At 37.6% G+C, this 15,040-nt stretch overlaps 1 protein-coding gene across 1 annotated transcript in view; it reads left to right on the top strand.

Moving 5' to 3' along the window:
- LOC136863366 (probable E3 ubiquitin-protein ligase MGRN1) overlaps positions 1-15,040 on the top strand; it is a 159,101-nt gene that overhangs the window by 127,089 nt on the left and 16,972 nt on the right. Inside the window, exons 11-12 of the mRNA XM_068226100.1 lie at positions 13,960-14,071; positions 14,353-14,523. Of these exons, the coding sequence (XP_068082201.1) occupies positions 13,960-14,071; positions 14,353-14,523 (283 nt within the window). The remainder of the gene's footprint in view (positions 1-13,959; positions 14,072-14,352; positions 14,524-15,040) is intronic.

Here is a 15,040-nt window from a genome sequence, read left to right on the forward strand (position 1 = left end):
GTTGATGAAGAACGTATATAATGGAGAAATATTTGATACAAGATATCTTTTTCGGCGGGATCGTGTTCATAAAAAGGGTGGTGGTGTTTTGATAGCTGTTGCCAATACTTTTAAATCTGTTCTTGTAGAAATTGATGTAGAGAACATCGAATGTGTCTGTGTTAAATTTATTTTAGGTGAAAAGGTATATCTCGTGGTAACTGTTTACTTTCCACCAAACTCTGATTTAGAAACTTATAATAATTTTTTTGCTGTACTTGAAAACATCGAATTCATACATCATTATAATGTTATTATAACGGGTGATTTTAACTTACCTATGATCAATGATAGTAACTGTAATTTACTTAACTGTGGACCAAAATGTCTTGCTCTGGCTAATTTTATTGCTTTACTCAATCTGAATTCATTTAATAACGTAAAAAATGCCAATGGTAAAACACTTGATTTTGTTCTGTCCAACTATGTAGGAAATATTAATGTATTCAGAGGAGATTACCCCATTGTGCCTGAAGATTCTAATCATCCTGCTTTATATTTTGAACTGGTTGCTAACATTGAGCGAGTCAAAATATTACCTGTCAGCATCTACATTTTCAAGAAGGCCGATTTTTATGAGTTGTATGCATCGTTACAAAAATATGACTGGAATCAGTTACTATTGAGTAAAGACCCCAACAATGCAGTAAGCTATTTTTATGAAGTCCTTAATAACCTTTTCACAAAATATGTTCCTAAAAAAACAGTGAATAAGAAAAGAATGTACCCTTGTTGGTTTACACTAGATATAATTAAGATGTTGAAATTAAAGGAGATTCACAGGAAGCACATGAAGCATTCTGAATACATTGCTCACATGTACAAACAATTAAGAAAACAGTCTAAGACACTTATTGCAAGGGCATATAAATTGTATATATTACAGTCACAGGATAATATAAAAAATGATCCGAAAACGTTTTGGGGTTTTCATAAAAAGTAAACGAAATAATAGTTTGTTCAAACGGTGTATGACATATGGTGGAAACCATTTTGTAACTGCGCAAGTAATAGCCAATGCGTTTGCATGTTATTTTCAAACTGTTTATGCGCCCCAGCCTTCTTTATATATAGCCTCCGAGTCAGTGTCAATGATTACTGCTCATAGTTTGCAGATGGGTCCTATACGCGAAGACGAGTGTAAAGATGCAGTAACAAAACTTAAGGCTTCTAAATCGGCGGGAATTGATCACATACCTCCTTACATTATTAAAGGATGTGCAGAGGTGCTAATGGTTCCACTATGTACCATATATAATTTAATTTTAAAGACGCAAATATTTCCTGAAATATGGAAAATAAGTAAAATAACTCCGATCCTTAAATCTGGTGATAGTTCGAAAATTGAGAACTACAGAGCTATTTCAATAATATGTGCTCCAGCGAAGCTCTTTGAACAAATACTCTGTTCGAATATTTAATCATATCAAACCATACGTATCAGAATTTCAGCATGGGTTTTATCCCAAGCGTTCTACTACGACTAATCTTATGAACTTTATTCAGGATATTTCTGATTCAATGAATGAAGGGCTTCCTGTCGATGCAGTTTATACTGATTTTGCAAAAGCTTTTGATAAAATTGATCATGGTATTCTTTTGAGAAAATTATCATTATTTGATTTATCTTCTGAATTTCTGAAATTAATTTCTTCATATATATTAGACAGAAAACAGTTTGTATCTTACGCACAAAATACTTCATTCAAGTTCAAAGTTAATTCTGGAGTCCCTCAGGGCTCAAACTTTGGTCCATTGTTCTTTTTATTTATAAATGACTTACCGAATGTAATAAAATATTCAAAATGCTTACTCTTTGCTGACGACTTAAAGATTTATAAGCAAATTACCGGGTATGATGCTATGGAATTGCAAGCCGATCTGAACAACTGTTACAAATGGTGTGTTGCAAACAGGCTTTTTTTTTTTTCAATATTAAAAAGTGTTTTGTGATCACATTTCTCGTAATAAGAATGCGACTGTGAATAACTACAGTATAAATGGTGAGATCTTGCAGAGGTGTAATTTAGTAAATGATCTGGGTGTTATGCTTGATTCTAAACTTTCATTCAACAGTCACATTCACAAAATTACAAATGATAGATTTAGACAATTAGGGTTTATTATTAGAAATACTCGGGAACTTAGCGATGAATATACTTTAAAAATCTTATTCAGTCATCTTGTTAGAAGTAAACTTGAATATGCATGTGTAGTGGGTCTCCTCAGTACATGTGTACAATTAACGAAATAGAAAAAATACAAAACAAATTTTTGCGATATTTATATTTTAAAAAATATAACCGATCATCATATCATCAAAGAGTTTCTTATAGAACTCTATTAAATGAATTTGGTTTAATGCAGCTCAGTACACGTAGAATATTAGCTCAACAGATATTTCTTTACAAGACAGTTAATGGAATATTAGATAACCAAGAGTTTCTTAAAAGAATCAACTTCAATACCAAGGGGGTAACTCTTCGTTTGAGACAAACATTTTACTGCCCCTTCTCAAGCACCTCACATCATAAAAATTCACCTGTTGTAAAAATGTGTGAAGTATATAACAAAATATCTTCAGACAGCAGACAAATAGATTTTGCTTTATCACTTCCTTTATTTTCAAAAATGTTAAAACACTATTTACATTATAATGAATAATTTATTGGAGAAAATTCAGCACTGAAATATGATGTATGTAATGCCACTATTATTTTTCAAATGTATATGTGTTCGTGTATTTGCTGTTCTTTTGAATATTTTTCTTTTTTCTCTGCTTATTTGTTTTATCTTCCTTAACTTTAATACTTTATATGTTTGTATGTTTTATTGAAAATGTGGTTAAATTATTCTTAATTTAGTCAAGGCAATCTTGGTTTTTTAATTGTTATATATTACTTTGTACATATAGGTACCATTTATATATTGAATGTATTTTGTACCATCCATTGTAATTGGGGATATACCCTGTTATGGATGTATTAATAAATAAATAAATAAATAAATAAATAAATAAATAAATAAATAAATAAATAAATAAATAAAGGAACATGCAGTACAATCTACAAGGTTTGGAAAAAAAGAAGAGCAATAATCTGTCTTGACGTTGCCTAGGCAACGGTCTTGAACTTCCATGAGCGTGGGTCAGCTGTTTCGTTTGTAAGTATGGCGGGATTGAATACTGCGGATATTGAAATTGAGCTGAATATAGGTGAAAAAAAAAGTTACACAGAATCGTTGAGTAGGGGTGGAGCTGAATTTTTAGTGAGTGAATAACATGTCAGCGAAGATAATTGTAGTGATAACAGTGATATAAGTGAAAACGGATATCTAGAAATTGAACCTGATGGCGATGCCGTTGCAATTCAGGTAACACAAACGTTTCATTTCATTATCCCGGTGACTCCATGTGAGATTTGTGCTGGACAAAGCGGAGGCGGGACAGGTTTTTCTCCGGGTACTCCGGTTTTCCCTGTGTTCATTCCAGCAACACACTCCACTCTCATTTCATAGCATATATCACTCATTAATAAATCACCTTGGGAGTGGCGACCCCATTGTAATAACAGCCTATATATGTTTCATTCATTACATCCCTGACCCGGTCAATGACTGGAAGACAGGTTGTAAGTTTTCATTTTCATTTTCATCCGAATTATTATATGGATGATGTAGAACCTGTCCATAATTTGGGAAGAGTATCACGGGAAAGATGATATTTTTTACATATATTAGGAGATAAATTATTCAGTGACATAGCGTCATAGCCAGTTGCATATATATATCAATGCAGCATTCAAACAGGCACTTTCTGGTAAAATAGATACAGAATAGGGAAGACACTTGCTCAGAGGAAATAAAAGCTTATATACATGGGCATCATTCCACTTCCATAATCATGTGGTTATAGGTTTGGAGGGATTCAGACATGAGAATATGACAAATGCAGCCTGCCTCTGTGTCGTGTATCACCAGTATGGGGGTGGAGGTTTGAACCAACAACCTTATGACACTATGAATAGAGAAATGGATGTGATGGTATGTTTTCTAATATTACTGAAAATTTGAATACGTTGTGATCAATAGTTATTATATTTAACATTTTCTGACACAATGTGCTCTGCTTCAATTTTTCCTAAATAATAGGTTGAAACCTGGGAATAAGCGGAGTGGAAATGTGGTCAGGGAAGGGTTAATTAAGGCCATGGTTGGTTCCTTCCCATTCCTAACCCTTTCCCCATCCCATCGTTGCCATAAAACCTATCTGTGTCGGTGCGACATAAAGCAAATTGTAGTAATGTGCAAGGTGTCATCAGATTGTAGTATTTCATATGATTTTAGTGACTTGTAATATAATTTTGTGGATTTAAATGAAAAGCTTGTTCCTCTAGATTGTTGACAATGTAATTAGTCCTTTCTTTCTCATTTTCCACACAATAGTTACATAATTCTTGTTGATGGAAATAATTGTTCTGTTGATCATTAATTGGTCGCAGAAGTTAACATAACTTTTTAAGAGAGGCAATGCCACCAAGGTGTACATTGCATTCTACAGCGTGAACAGATCGTGAATTTCGTATATGCACAGCAGGGGCTACATGAGATGCACAGCCTACACTCACGGCCGGTCAGCTACATAAGTCCACAATTAACCAAACTATAGCTTGAGTACTAGTCACTGGCTAATACTATTACAGCCGGGCTGAGTGGCTCTGACGGTTGAGGCGCTGGCCTTCTGACCCCAACTTGGCAGGTTCGATCCTGGCTCAGTCTGGTGGTATTTGAAGGTGCTCAAATACGTCAGCCTCGTGTCGGTAGATTTACTGACACGTGAAAGAACTCCTGCAGAACAAAATTCTGGCACCTCAGCGTCTCCGAAAACCGTAAAAGAGTAGTTAGTGGGACGTAAAGAAAATAACATAATACTATTACAGATAAGGAACTCTTGAAAAGACCTGTAATCCTTAGAATCTTGTGACAAGATGTTGGAAATGCTTTCCTTCATTTTCCCAAATTTTCTGGCATCGACTAATAAAATTAACCTTTGCTGTTCTTAATTCCCTGATGAAATTTAATTTATTTCTTGACGAATGATCATTTTCGGTTCCTCTAAGGTGTGTGGATTTGTCGTGTACACTTAGTCCAACACTCCCCGTTTCTCGATATGTTAAAAATAATTTATGAATCGTAGTGTGATTTGTAGTTAACTTTATCATCAAGGATTTTTCTTAAAATGACGTGACAGCACAAGCCAATCATTTACACACATACAAATCATAAATAAACACTCGAGGAATAGAATACTTGGGCTTACTATTAGCCATGGCTTTCTTAGCACACTATTATGCACAGCTGTTTAGCTCAGGCTGATAATACACTCACAGTTTCGATGAACCTTGGCGATCCTGGCCCGTCAATCGTGACCTTGGCTGGCAACACAGCTTAACTGGACTCGCCACGTGCAACTCATATTCTACTCGCCTGTTATATGAGAAATTTGTGCGGGGAAGAGGAATGGAGACGGTAATGGGATGTGGCCACATTATAATAATTTCTGTTACCTACAATTAGATGCTTCACCATTCTGTGGGCAGTGGTTGTGAAATGTCAAGGTAAATACATTTGTTCGTTCACTGTTGACTGAGCGATAAAAATGTGGAAAGTACAGAAAGCAAATATTCTTGAAAAGGTAAGTTGTTTAAATTCAAATTGAACCTCATACAATACTGACCCAAATATAAAACTTATGGTTTTCATGTTAAAATGTACTTAATAAAAACTATATAAAGTCTTGCATGCTTAGCCTTTAAAATGACCTTTAAAAAGACTCATTTTTGTGAAGGTGTATTTGTATCATTCCCCAATTATATTAACTAATGCAGTGGGAGTCATCACACACATAGCGGCTACGCTCTAGGTCATGAATAAGTCCAAATTTCTCAAGCTTTGAGGGGGGTTTTTTTCTTACTCTAGTGACTTGTAATTAGTAAGGAGCAAAAATACTTTGAAGTATCTAATCCAATGCATTAGAGAACTTTTCAGAATCAATACTTGCATTTTATAAATTGTGATATGGTTTTCTGTAAAGAGCTACGGTTTCAGAGCTCGTACAGAGCTCCCTACACAGGGTGGAAAGATGGTGCCACAATACGGACTTGTTGGTCAATCCCGACAAGATGGACCTCTTGGTGTTTACCAGGAGGAGGAGGCTAGACGGACTGTCAGAGCCTTTCCTATTTGGGAAAAAATTATTTAAGACAACCTCAGTTAAATACCTTGGGGTAATCCTTGAGGCAAGACTGAGTTGGAAGAAACATATAGACCATAAGGTGGATAAGGCTCGCAAGATTATGTGGGCCTGTCGTAGGGCCGTCGGTAAGACTTGGGGCCTAGGACCTGAGGTAGTCCAGTGGCTCTATATTTCTATTGTACGGCCCACGATCACCTTTACATCTTTAGTCTGGTGGCAGGTCCGGAGAGTAAAACTGTGACCACCAAGTTAAACAGTGTCCAAAGACTTGCGTGTCTATAAATAACAGGGGCACTGGATACCACACCAGGCCATCCTAGGTCTTCCCCCCTTACATTTATATGTTAAGGAAATAGCGGGAATGAGTGCTTACCGCCTCTGGTCACTCGGAGGATGGTCCTTCAAGAATCCTAATAGAGGTCATGCTTCTATTTTTACAAGGCTTCACCAGACCTGCCCTATGACAATGAAGATCGGGGACCTGTTGAAGCCTAATTTTAATCTGAATTATAAGTTCACAGTGGTGATACCCACAAGGGAGGAGTGGGCCGCGGGTGCTGGGGCCCGTCTTAGGTCTTAGGTCTGTGGGCTGTACATGGTACACCGATGGCTCGCGGACAGAGACGGACACAGGCGCTGGGGTCTGGGGGCCTAAGACAAGGCTCTCCCTTCCCATGGGTAAATATGCTACTGTTTTCCAGGCCGAAGTATATGCAGTACTGGCCTGTGCTGTATAATATGGAACATGCCTGGACATAGAAGATGCATAACCATTTGCAGTGATAGCCAGGCAGTGTTAAAAGCACTATGCGCAGTTAGAACAACATCAAAAATGGTATGGGAGTGCCAAAGGATGTTAGATCAGCTGTGTGAACTTAGCTCAGTTACCCTATTATGGGTCCCTGGGCACACAGGTATCAGTGGAAATGAAGAATCTGACAAACTAGCAAAACAAGGCTCAAAAGGTCCTTTCATAGGACCAGAGCCCTTCCTAGGAGCGTCACTCCGAAGCATGAAACTGGTAATATCCCAGTGGACAAACCAGTCTCACTTAAGACATCTGGAAGAGACTAACCATAGCAAGGCAGGCACGTGAACTTATCAAAGGGCCTAGCCAAAGTTATAAAAAGGTCCTGATAAATTTGAATAGGACCAGAATGCGAATGGTAGTTGGACTGTTGACAGGACACAATACCCTACAGAGACACCTACACATCATGAAAATCAGTCAGGATTCGATGTGTAGAAGATGCGGTAGGGAGGAAGAGACCTCCGCGCATGTGTTGTCAGTGCAAGGCTCTGTGAGCCTGGAAGACATCAGGAATGGCAACATCTGGACACTGGTATCCGTTATAGGAGCACTAGGGCTGGACTGGGCAAACCCGTTTAAGGGACACAAAGGGTCTTCACAGACCTACGTGTGGAGCCCTGCGAAGGCAGAGCTCACCCATTCTTTATCTATCTATCTATCTATCTATCTATCTATCTCTAAAGAGCCTTCGTGGCTGAGGTGGCAGTGCGCCGGCCTCTCACCGCTGGGTTCCGTGGTTCAAATCCCGGTCACTCCTTGTGAGATTTGTGCTGGACAATGCAGAGGCAGCACAGGTTTTTCTGTGGGTACTCTAGTTTTCCCTGTCATATTTAATTCCAGCAACATTCTCAAAGATCATTTCATTTCATCTGTCATTCATTAATCATTGCCCCAGAGGAGTGCGACAGGCTTTGGCACCCAGCACAATTCCTATCCTCGCCACTTCATTCATTCCATTCCTGACCCAGTGGAATGAATGGAAACAGGTTGTGGATTTTCATTTTCATATGGCTTTCTGTGGTTTCGCATTTTCACACTAAATGTAGGGGCTGTACCTTAATCAAGGCCATGGCCGCTTCCTTCCCAGTCCTAGTCCTTTCCTATCCCCTCGTCACCATAAGACCTATCTGTAAAGCCAGTTATACAAAAAAAAAAAATTTATTATTCTTTGTTATTTTCCAGGTCTCTGCTGTATATGTCAGTATTGAGCAGTAGTAAATCTTATACATCACTTCTTTACACTTCATTGGTACTTCCTTCCTCCATACCAGGTTTCTCACACTCTGGTAGAATGCATTTCTCTGTTTAATCCTTCCACTGATCTCCATGTCCAGCCCTGCATCCTGCATCAATTTGTTTCATGTGTGGATTAGCACCCACTTTCCCCATAAACTTTAATTTTCCTTGTTGGTAAACTGTCTTCTTCTTCTTCTCCATAACTTAATGTCTTGCAAACCACTAGTCCTATGTTTAAGTACAATAGGCCTAATTCAACGTAGGGATAAGTCCTAGACGTCGGCCGTATATGTACGTACAGTAGGCCTAATTTAATGTGTTACTCTGGTCACTTACGAATTAAGCACCAAGATTAAGTAACAACACTCAGACGTGGTACTGTTGTGCTATCCAAACAACCACAGCAAAGACTGGCTTGGGGCTGACGCTACCTGTAGCCAAGGCAGGTAGCTGTAGGCCGACACGCTAGTGTGCTATGTTGTCTGGGTAATCTGCCGCATGAAATTAAGTTCTCTGCCAAATCCTTACGCACGCCAGCTGTGGCTGGAGCGTTGTGTGTGCAACTTGGCCCAGAATACTAATATAAATTCCTTATGGTGGGAGTTATGAACGTACTTAAAGTGACATAAATGTGCTATCCAGGTTTCTTTAGCATGTATTTAATAGGAAATGAACTGGGATTTAGGAATAATGACGTGATAACCAGGCAAATGCACTAAAGGGGGACGTCCTGACCAGTTTCAACTGTAATACAAACCTTAGCGCACTCGCGCGCGCGCGCACACACACACACACACACACACACACACACACCCCTGCCCACTGGATCCAACCCTCCCCTACTCTCACTCCAAACTAGCTTTCATCACACACAGCCTCCACAGTCCACATTCAGTCAGCTGTAACACACGCGTTGAACCTCACCTCTCTGGGCCAGACAAGGACCTAAGTAGTCAGATGTGTCTTCTATTAGTTCAGTTCCACTTGTCAGTATAATATGCTTCAACCTTGCCTACTTTTAAAGTTGCTATAGCCATAGTTTTTGTTCTAGGAATGTTCAACTATGGCACAACCTTTCTCCTTTTGTGCTCTTAGAGTCAAATATTCCACCTGCTTCATAACCTCTTAACTAAGAATTATCAACAATACATCATCACGCCAACATATGAAGAACTCGATCATCGAACTTTTAATGGAACTGTTTTGTGTATTTTACAATTTTATCTTTGGTTCAACAGAACAAAAAAGCAATTGAGCTCCAACATTTTAAGAACATTCTTAGAATTTTATCATGTAGGCTTATTTTAACTTGACGTATTCGGTAACCCGAATCGTATTTTAATGTGTATTTGTGACCTTGTCTATTTTACTTATAAGAATTTTTGGCTGATGTCCAAAAAGGTTCAGACATGTCCCAACACTTGTTAATGTCACCCTAATTAAACATAATTTTTTTTAGTATTGTAAAGGTGGAACCTTTGATTGTAGCATTAAAAAAATAAAAAAAGTCTCCTTAGAGGGTCGAGTTATTTTCTGCTGCCCAACACTCGGCACAGAGACACTGGTTGTATGATTTGATGATGCTTGGTGTTTAAAGGGGCCTAACATCGAGGTCATCGGCCCAGGTTGTATGATTTACCCCATTACCATTGCAGTATAACAGGCCAGACAATATTATTTTCTCTTTTGTTTACAATTTTGTTTACTCTTTCATAAATACAGTAAAACCTGCCTTAAATGGTAATGCAAGGATCCAGGACATTTTTCTGCTAAAGCCAGGTTTCAGTTTAATGAAAGTGTACTAAGAAATAGTGTACATTCTCCATTTAATCACACTAGATACTTCAAGTTACCTTAAATATTATACTGTGTAACAAAATTTGAAGAAGTTTTTGTTTATCTTTTTTATGCATTTATTGCTTAATTTGGTGATGCTGATTATGAATATGTAAGTAGTTTTTCTTAAGTATAAATATTTTGGATATGATAATGAATGTTCAAATTTTCTTAAAAGCTACTAATATTGCATGCTTATTTAATAAGACTAGAGTCCTATAGAACAAACCTACCATACAGTTCCTCAAGAATTGGTGGGAATAAGTGCAAAAATATTGAATAACACTGAATCTTCACCCAACAATGGTGACATTCAGAAATGTACGTTAGAGCGACTTCTCTTATGTTCTTGTGACCCGTCTGCTCGTACTATACCCCACACAGTCTCCCATCATAGCACAGTTCCAACCTCCCTGATACTTTCTTTCCATGCATTGAATGTCTTGGTCAAAGCATTCAGTGTTCTTCTCGTACAGCTCCTAAATTTGGCCTAAAGAAATCAATATGAGAAAACAAATAGTGCATTTTCACCAACATTCTACATCCAAGTACATGATAACTCTGTATCAAATTCTCTATCAGTTTCATGTAATTCTCACTTCTATTGTTTCCCAAGACCATTCTAAAAGTATCCCAAACATTTCGTTCATCAGGAGTCATTGCATCTAACTTACAAGTTCTTTTGATTGTAACATCGCACGTATCTGGGGTCCGGTGAAAATTCCGCCTTTTATTTTTTCTTCAGATAACTTGGGGAACATTTGTCTGATGAGGCTCAGAGCCTCACTGTTGCTATCTAAACCTTTGATGAATTGTTTAGCAAGTCCAAGTTTGATATGGAGTGGTGGTAACAGAATCTTCTCCCTGGACACAAGGGGCTCATTTCTCACGTTGTTTTTTCTTGCTGGCCATTCTTTCCTGGTGTAATGATCATCCGCTCTGCTGTCCCAAAGGCAGAGGAAGCAAGAATATTTGGTGTAGCCACCTTGAAGCTCCAGAAGAAATCCCAAAATCTTAAAATCACCACAAACATCCCATTTGTAACATCCGTAATTTAGTTTTTCAAAGAGCAGCTTCATATTTTTGTAAGTCTCCTTAAGTTGTGCTGAATGAGCTACTGGTATGGAAGTAAACTTGTTCCCATTGTGCAGTAGGACGGCTTTGAGACTTCTACTTGAACTATCTATAAATAGACGCCATTGATCCGGTTCATGAGGAATCTTAATGTGTTCAAGCAGACAATTAACATCACTACAAAAACAAAGAGTTCCATACATTTGGTAGAAGCATGCAAAATCCTTATGCTTTAGCCAATATTTTGTTATTTTACAGGATTTATCAAGCAAGTTATATTACTTCAGACTGGATGCAAGAAGTTCAGCCTTTGATTTAGTTAGCTGCAACTCCCTAACAAGGTCATCCAATTTCGGCTGAGTAAAGAGCTGTGGTTCCAAATTGCTGTCATCACTAAAACTGAAATCACTGTCATCACTTGAATTTGTCTCTACGTCCTTTTCACGTGTATTCTATTTTGTGGGGGATGGAATTGGCAGCTCTTCACTCTGTGGTACTGGAGCAATAGATGATGGTATGCTAGGATATGGAAGAATATTTTTCCTGCTCTTTGTACTTTTGTAATGTGTAATATCCACCATTCAATAATAACAGTAATTATGATGATTTGTAGGCTCTCGCCATAGTTGGGGAATTGCAAATGGCATACATTTTCTTGTTCCACGTAGGCAACCCTCTGAAGTAGACCAACAGCTGCCACAAGCAACATTGTTGGTCTCGAACATGTACACTGAAATAAGCGCGGTACACCTCACAGAACTTCGTACCGGGCACAATTTTATGTTTCACTTGTTTAGATCCAATGTAATGTCCACAAACATAACAAAACGTGTCTGCTGGCAATTTACAATGTCTGGTTGTTGACATTTTTCGTTAAAAGACAACAATTCTTTATAACCACAGAACTGGATCTACATTCACAAACAACAGGAAGACATTTTGTGAAAAATATCGATACATACAGATGGAACATCAGATTAAAGCGATCTACTGGTGATCACTTTGAACAACGACTGCCAGAAAAAGTGGTAAATTCACAATTTTTCATAAACGGTTAAAATATCAAAAAGTATCGACATTTGAAAAAAACTAACGACATATTCGCATTCAGCACATTGGTTTTATACAATAAACACAAAGAAATAAACATAAACAATTTTTTGTTATGCAGTGTTATCAGTAGTGATGGGATTTTAAAGTGCAGCACTTTTCCAGATAGGTCAATATAATGTATTTGGAGACAGAAGCAAAATAAACAGAATTTGTTGCACCTTTTGCATTTTTTTGTAAGATTACTACATGTTGCCACCTTTTCCCTTCTATTGCATGCTTCAGAACTCCTCTCCCCCTTCACACACACACACACACACACACACACACACACACACACACACACACACTTTTATCTGTGTTTTTAAAAGATTAGACAGAATCTTTTTTTTTTTCCCCTGCTTCAGCAGATTTTCTTGGGTGAAAATTTTTATCAAATCGGATACTTCATAATATGTGCTCTAGACTCAATGGACACAGAAGCCATCAAGCAGGCCCAACAATTACTCAACAACAAAGACCTAGAGTTGGAACTTTTTGCAGTACATAATTACAAATTTTTGCCTGATGTGATTCAGAGTATGGAAGAAGTGGAATTTCTCTCTTATATATAAGAATCTACTGAGCTCAAAGTGTCAGCAGCTTACTGTCAAAAACATTGAAATGTTGTGTGCAATCCAATAATTATTAGAATCTAGTAAATGGGATAAGGGAAGTTCATGTAACTGGTTTAAACCTTACAGTAATAACATGATTTTATCAATATCTTTTTGGCACATTTTTGTTACGTATTTTCAGAACACTTTTCCCCCTCTTTTCTGACCATCCTTTTCATCTTAAAATCTTTTCCCTAATTATCAGAATACTTTAAACTGATCAATAATCTGATTACTTTTCGTACTGGTAGAGTGGACGCTTGAATACCTGTCAAACATTATCAGAACACACAAGATTAGTAAGATTTCTTACCAGTGCAGTACCATACATTCTCCAGCAGTCAAATAGTTTTTTCAATTGCAGTAGTCTTATTCTTGAGTGCCTCACTTTCCTCTAAAACTTTAGCCTCAGAAGTTACAGCAAACATAACCGTAGGGAAAACTCCCATAGCTCCTTTAAACTTCTGATGGAATCTTGATAAAACATCAGTTTGCACTCGAGTGTTTCTCTTCTCCTTCATATGGTGAGAACTACTGAACCGCAGGTGGCAAATTCCACAGCTGATGGGTATTTGTACAGTAGAGTTTCATAAGGAAATTGCATTGTCCAGTTGATTGAAAGAAATACTCAGCAGTTATTCCCCAAACCATAGAGACGGTGCCATATGCAGTATCTGTCCTCGCATAAAAGACTGTCTAGGATGTATAAGATGGTTAAAATATTGCTATGATCCACTAGGATTGGAAAATTTTCCATTTAAAGGTATATTTTGACTTCCGTTTCTGTGTTTTGATAGTTTCCACTTAATCCAGAATGATTTTCATTGCATTTTATGCCCAAATCAAGTGCCTGCAGAAATTTTTTATTAAAGTCTAATTTGCACTTAATAGATGGTTTATTTAAGACAAGTTTCACTGTATTTAGGATATTTCTGATGTTCTGCCATGTAGAATGTGGAAGTAATGGATGAAAAAATACTTCATAAGTTTCTTGATTCTTTTAGAGGCAGTATCGAAAGATCATCATCATTAAAGCAAGCATCAAGTCCTGAAGACTGTGAGGTCTCAAGGAGTCCAAGAGACAGAGGAAGTGGAGGCTCAGTTGCAACACCAGAGGTGGGTAAAGGGGAGACGGTATGTATTTTAAGATAAGGCATATTTTTAGTTGTGATGTTACTTAGCCTCTTGTGTCCACGTCTGATGTGAACTTGCAAAGCCCTCTTAAGTGTGCCATCATTTTGCGACATCACTGGATAATAAATAAATAAATAAATAAATATTACTGATGAACATCTGACAAGAAATCATAATAATTTATATACTTCTCAAGAATAATGTTTTTTTTGTACTAATTATTCACTGTGAATTTATCGTTTTTACCGTTGTGCATGTTTCAGTTTCGTATGTCTGTTCTTCTTGCACGAGAAGAAGAAAGCCAGAAGGAGCTAACCAAGTCTCCATTGTTGGTACGGCAATGCAGCCGTCCACAGAGTAGGGACAAAAGTGCCTTGCGACCTCGTGATACTGTCAGACTGGTAAATGAAAAAGTATCTCATGACCAAGATGAGGTTGGTTGAATCTTATCTCTTACGCGCTCCACCATTATTGAAAGTTAGAAACTTCATTTTGTTCCGTATTGAACTGGGATTACAGTACTGGTAAAATGAAAATGTTAAAGGTCCACTTTTTCAATACCATGAATGTTTATTGATGTGAATATATATCACATAACGTCTAGAGAAGGTTGGTGCTAGTTTTATTCCAGATATGAACCCGGGTCTTCCTACAGCTAAAGCCCTCCCAAAGATCCATAAAGCCAACATCCCTATCTGCCCTATTATTAACTATAGGCCTAGCCCTCTGTATAAAGCGCCTCAATTTGTCCAAAGTTTCTTGGCTAAAAACTACCATTTTCTTGCCAATAAGTCTATTAAAAACACCATTGAACTAATTGACAAACTAAAGACCTTCGACTTGCAACCTAACCACTCCCTTCATTGTTTCGACATAGTCAACATGTTTCCAAGCATACAAACAGCAAAGCTTTTCCCTATCATTGAAAGCAACTTAAAGAAATACAGTCCT

The sequence above is a fragment of the Anabrus simplex genome, chromosome 2 (assembly GCF_040414725.1).
Source record: "Anabrus simplex isolate iqAnaSimp1 chromosome 2, ASM4041472v1, whole genome shotgun sequence".
Lineage (NCBI taxonomy): Eukaryota > Metazoa > Arthropoda > Insecta > Orthoptera > Tettigoniidae > Anabrus > Anabrus simplex.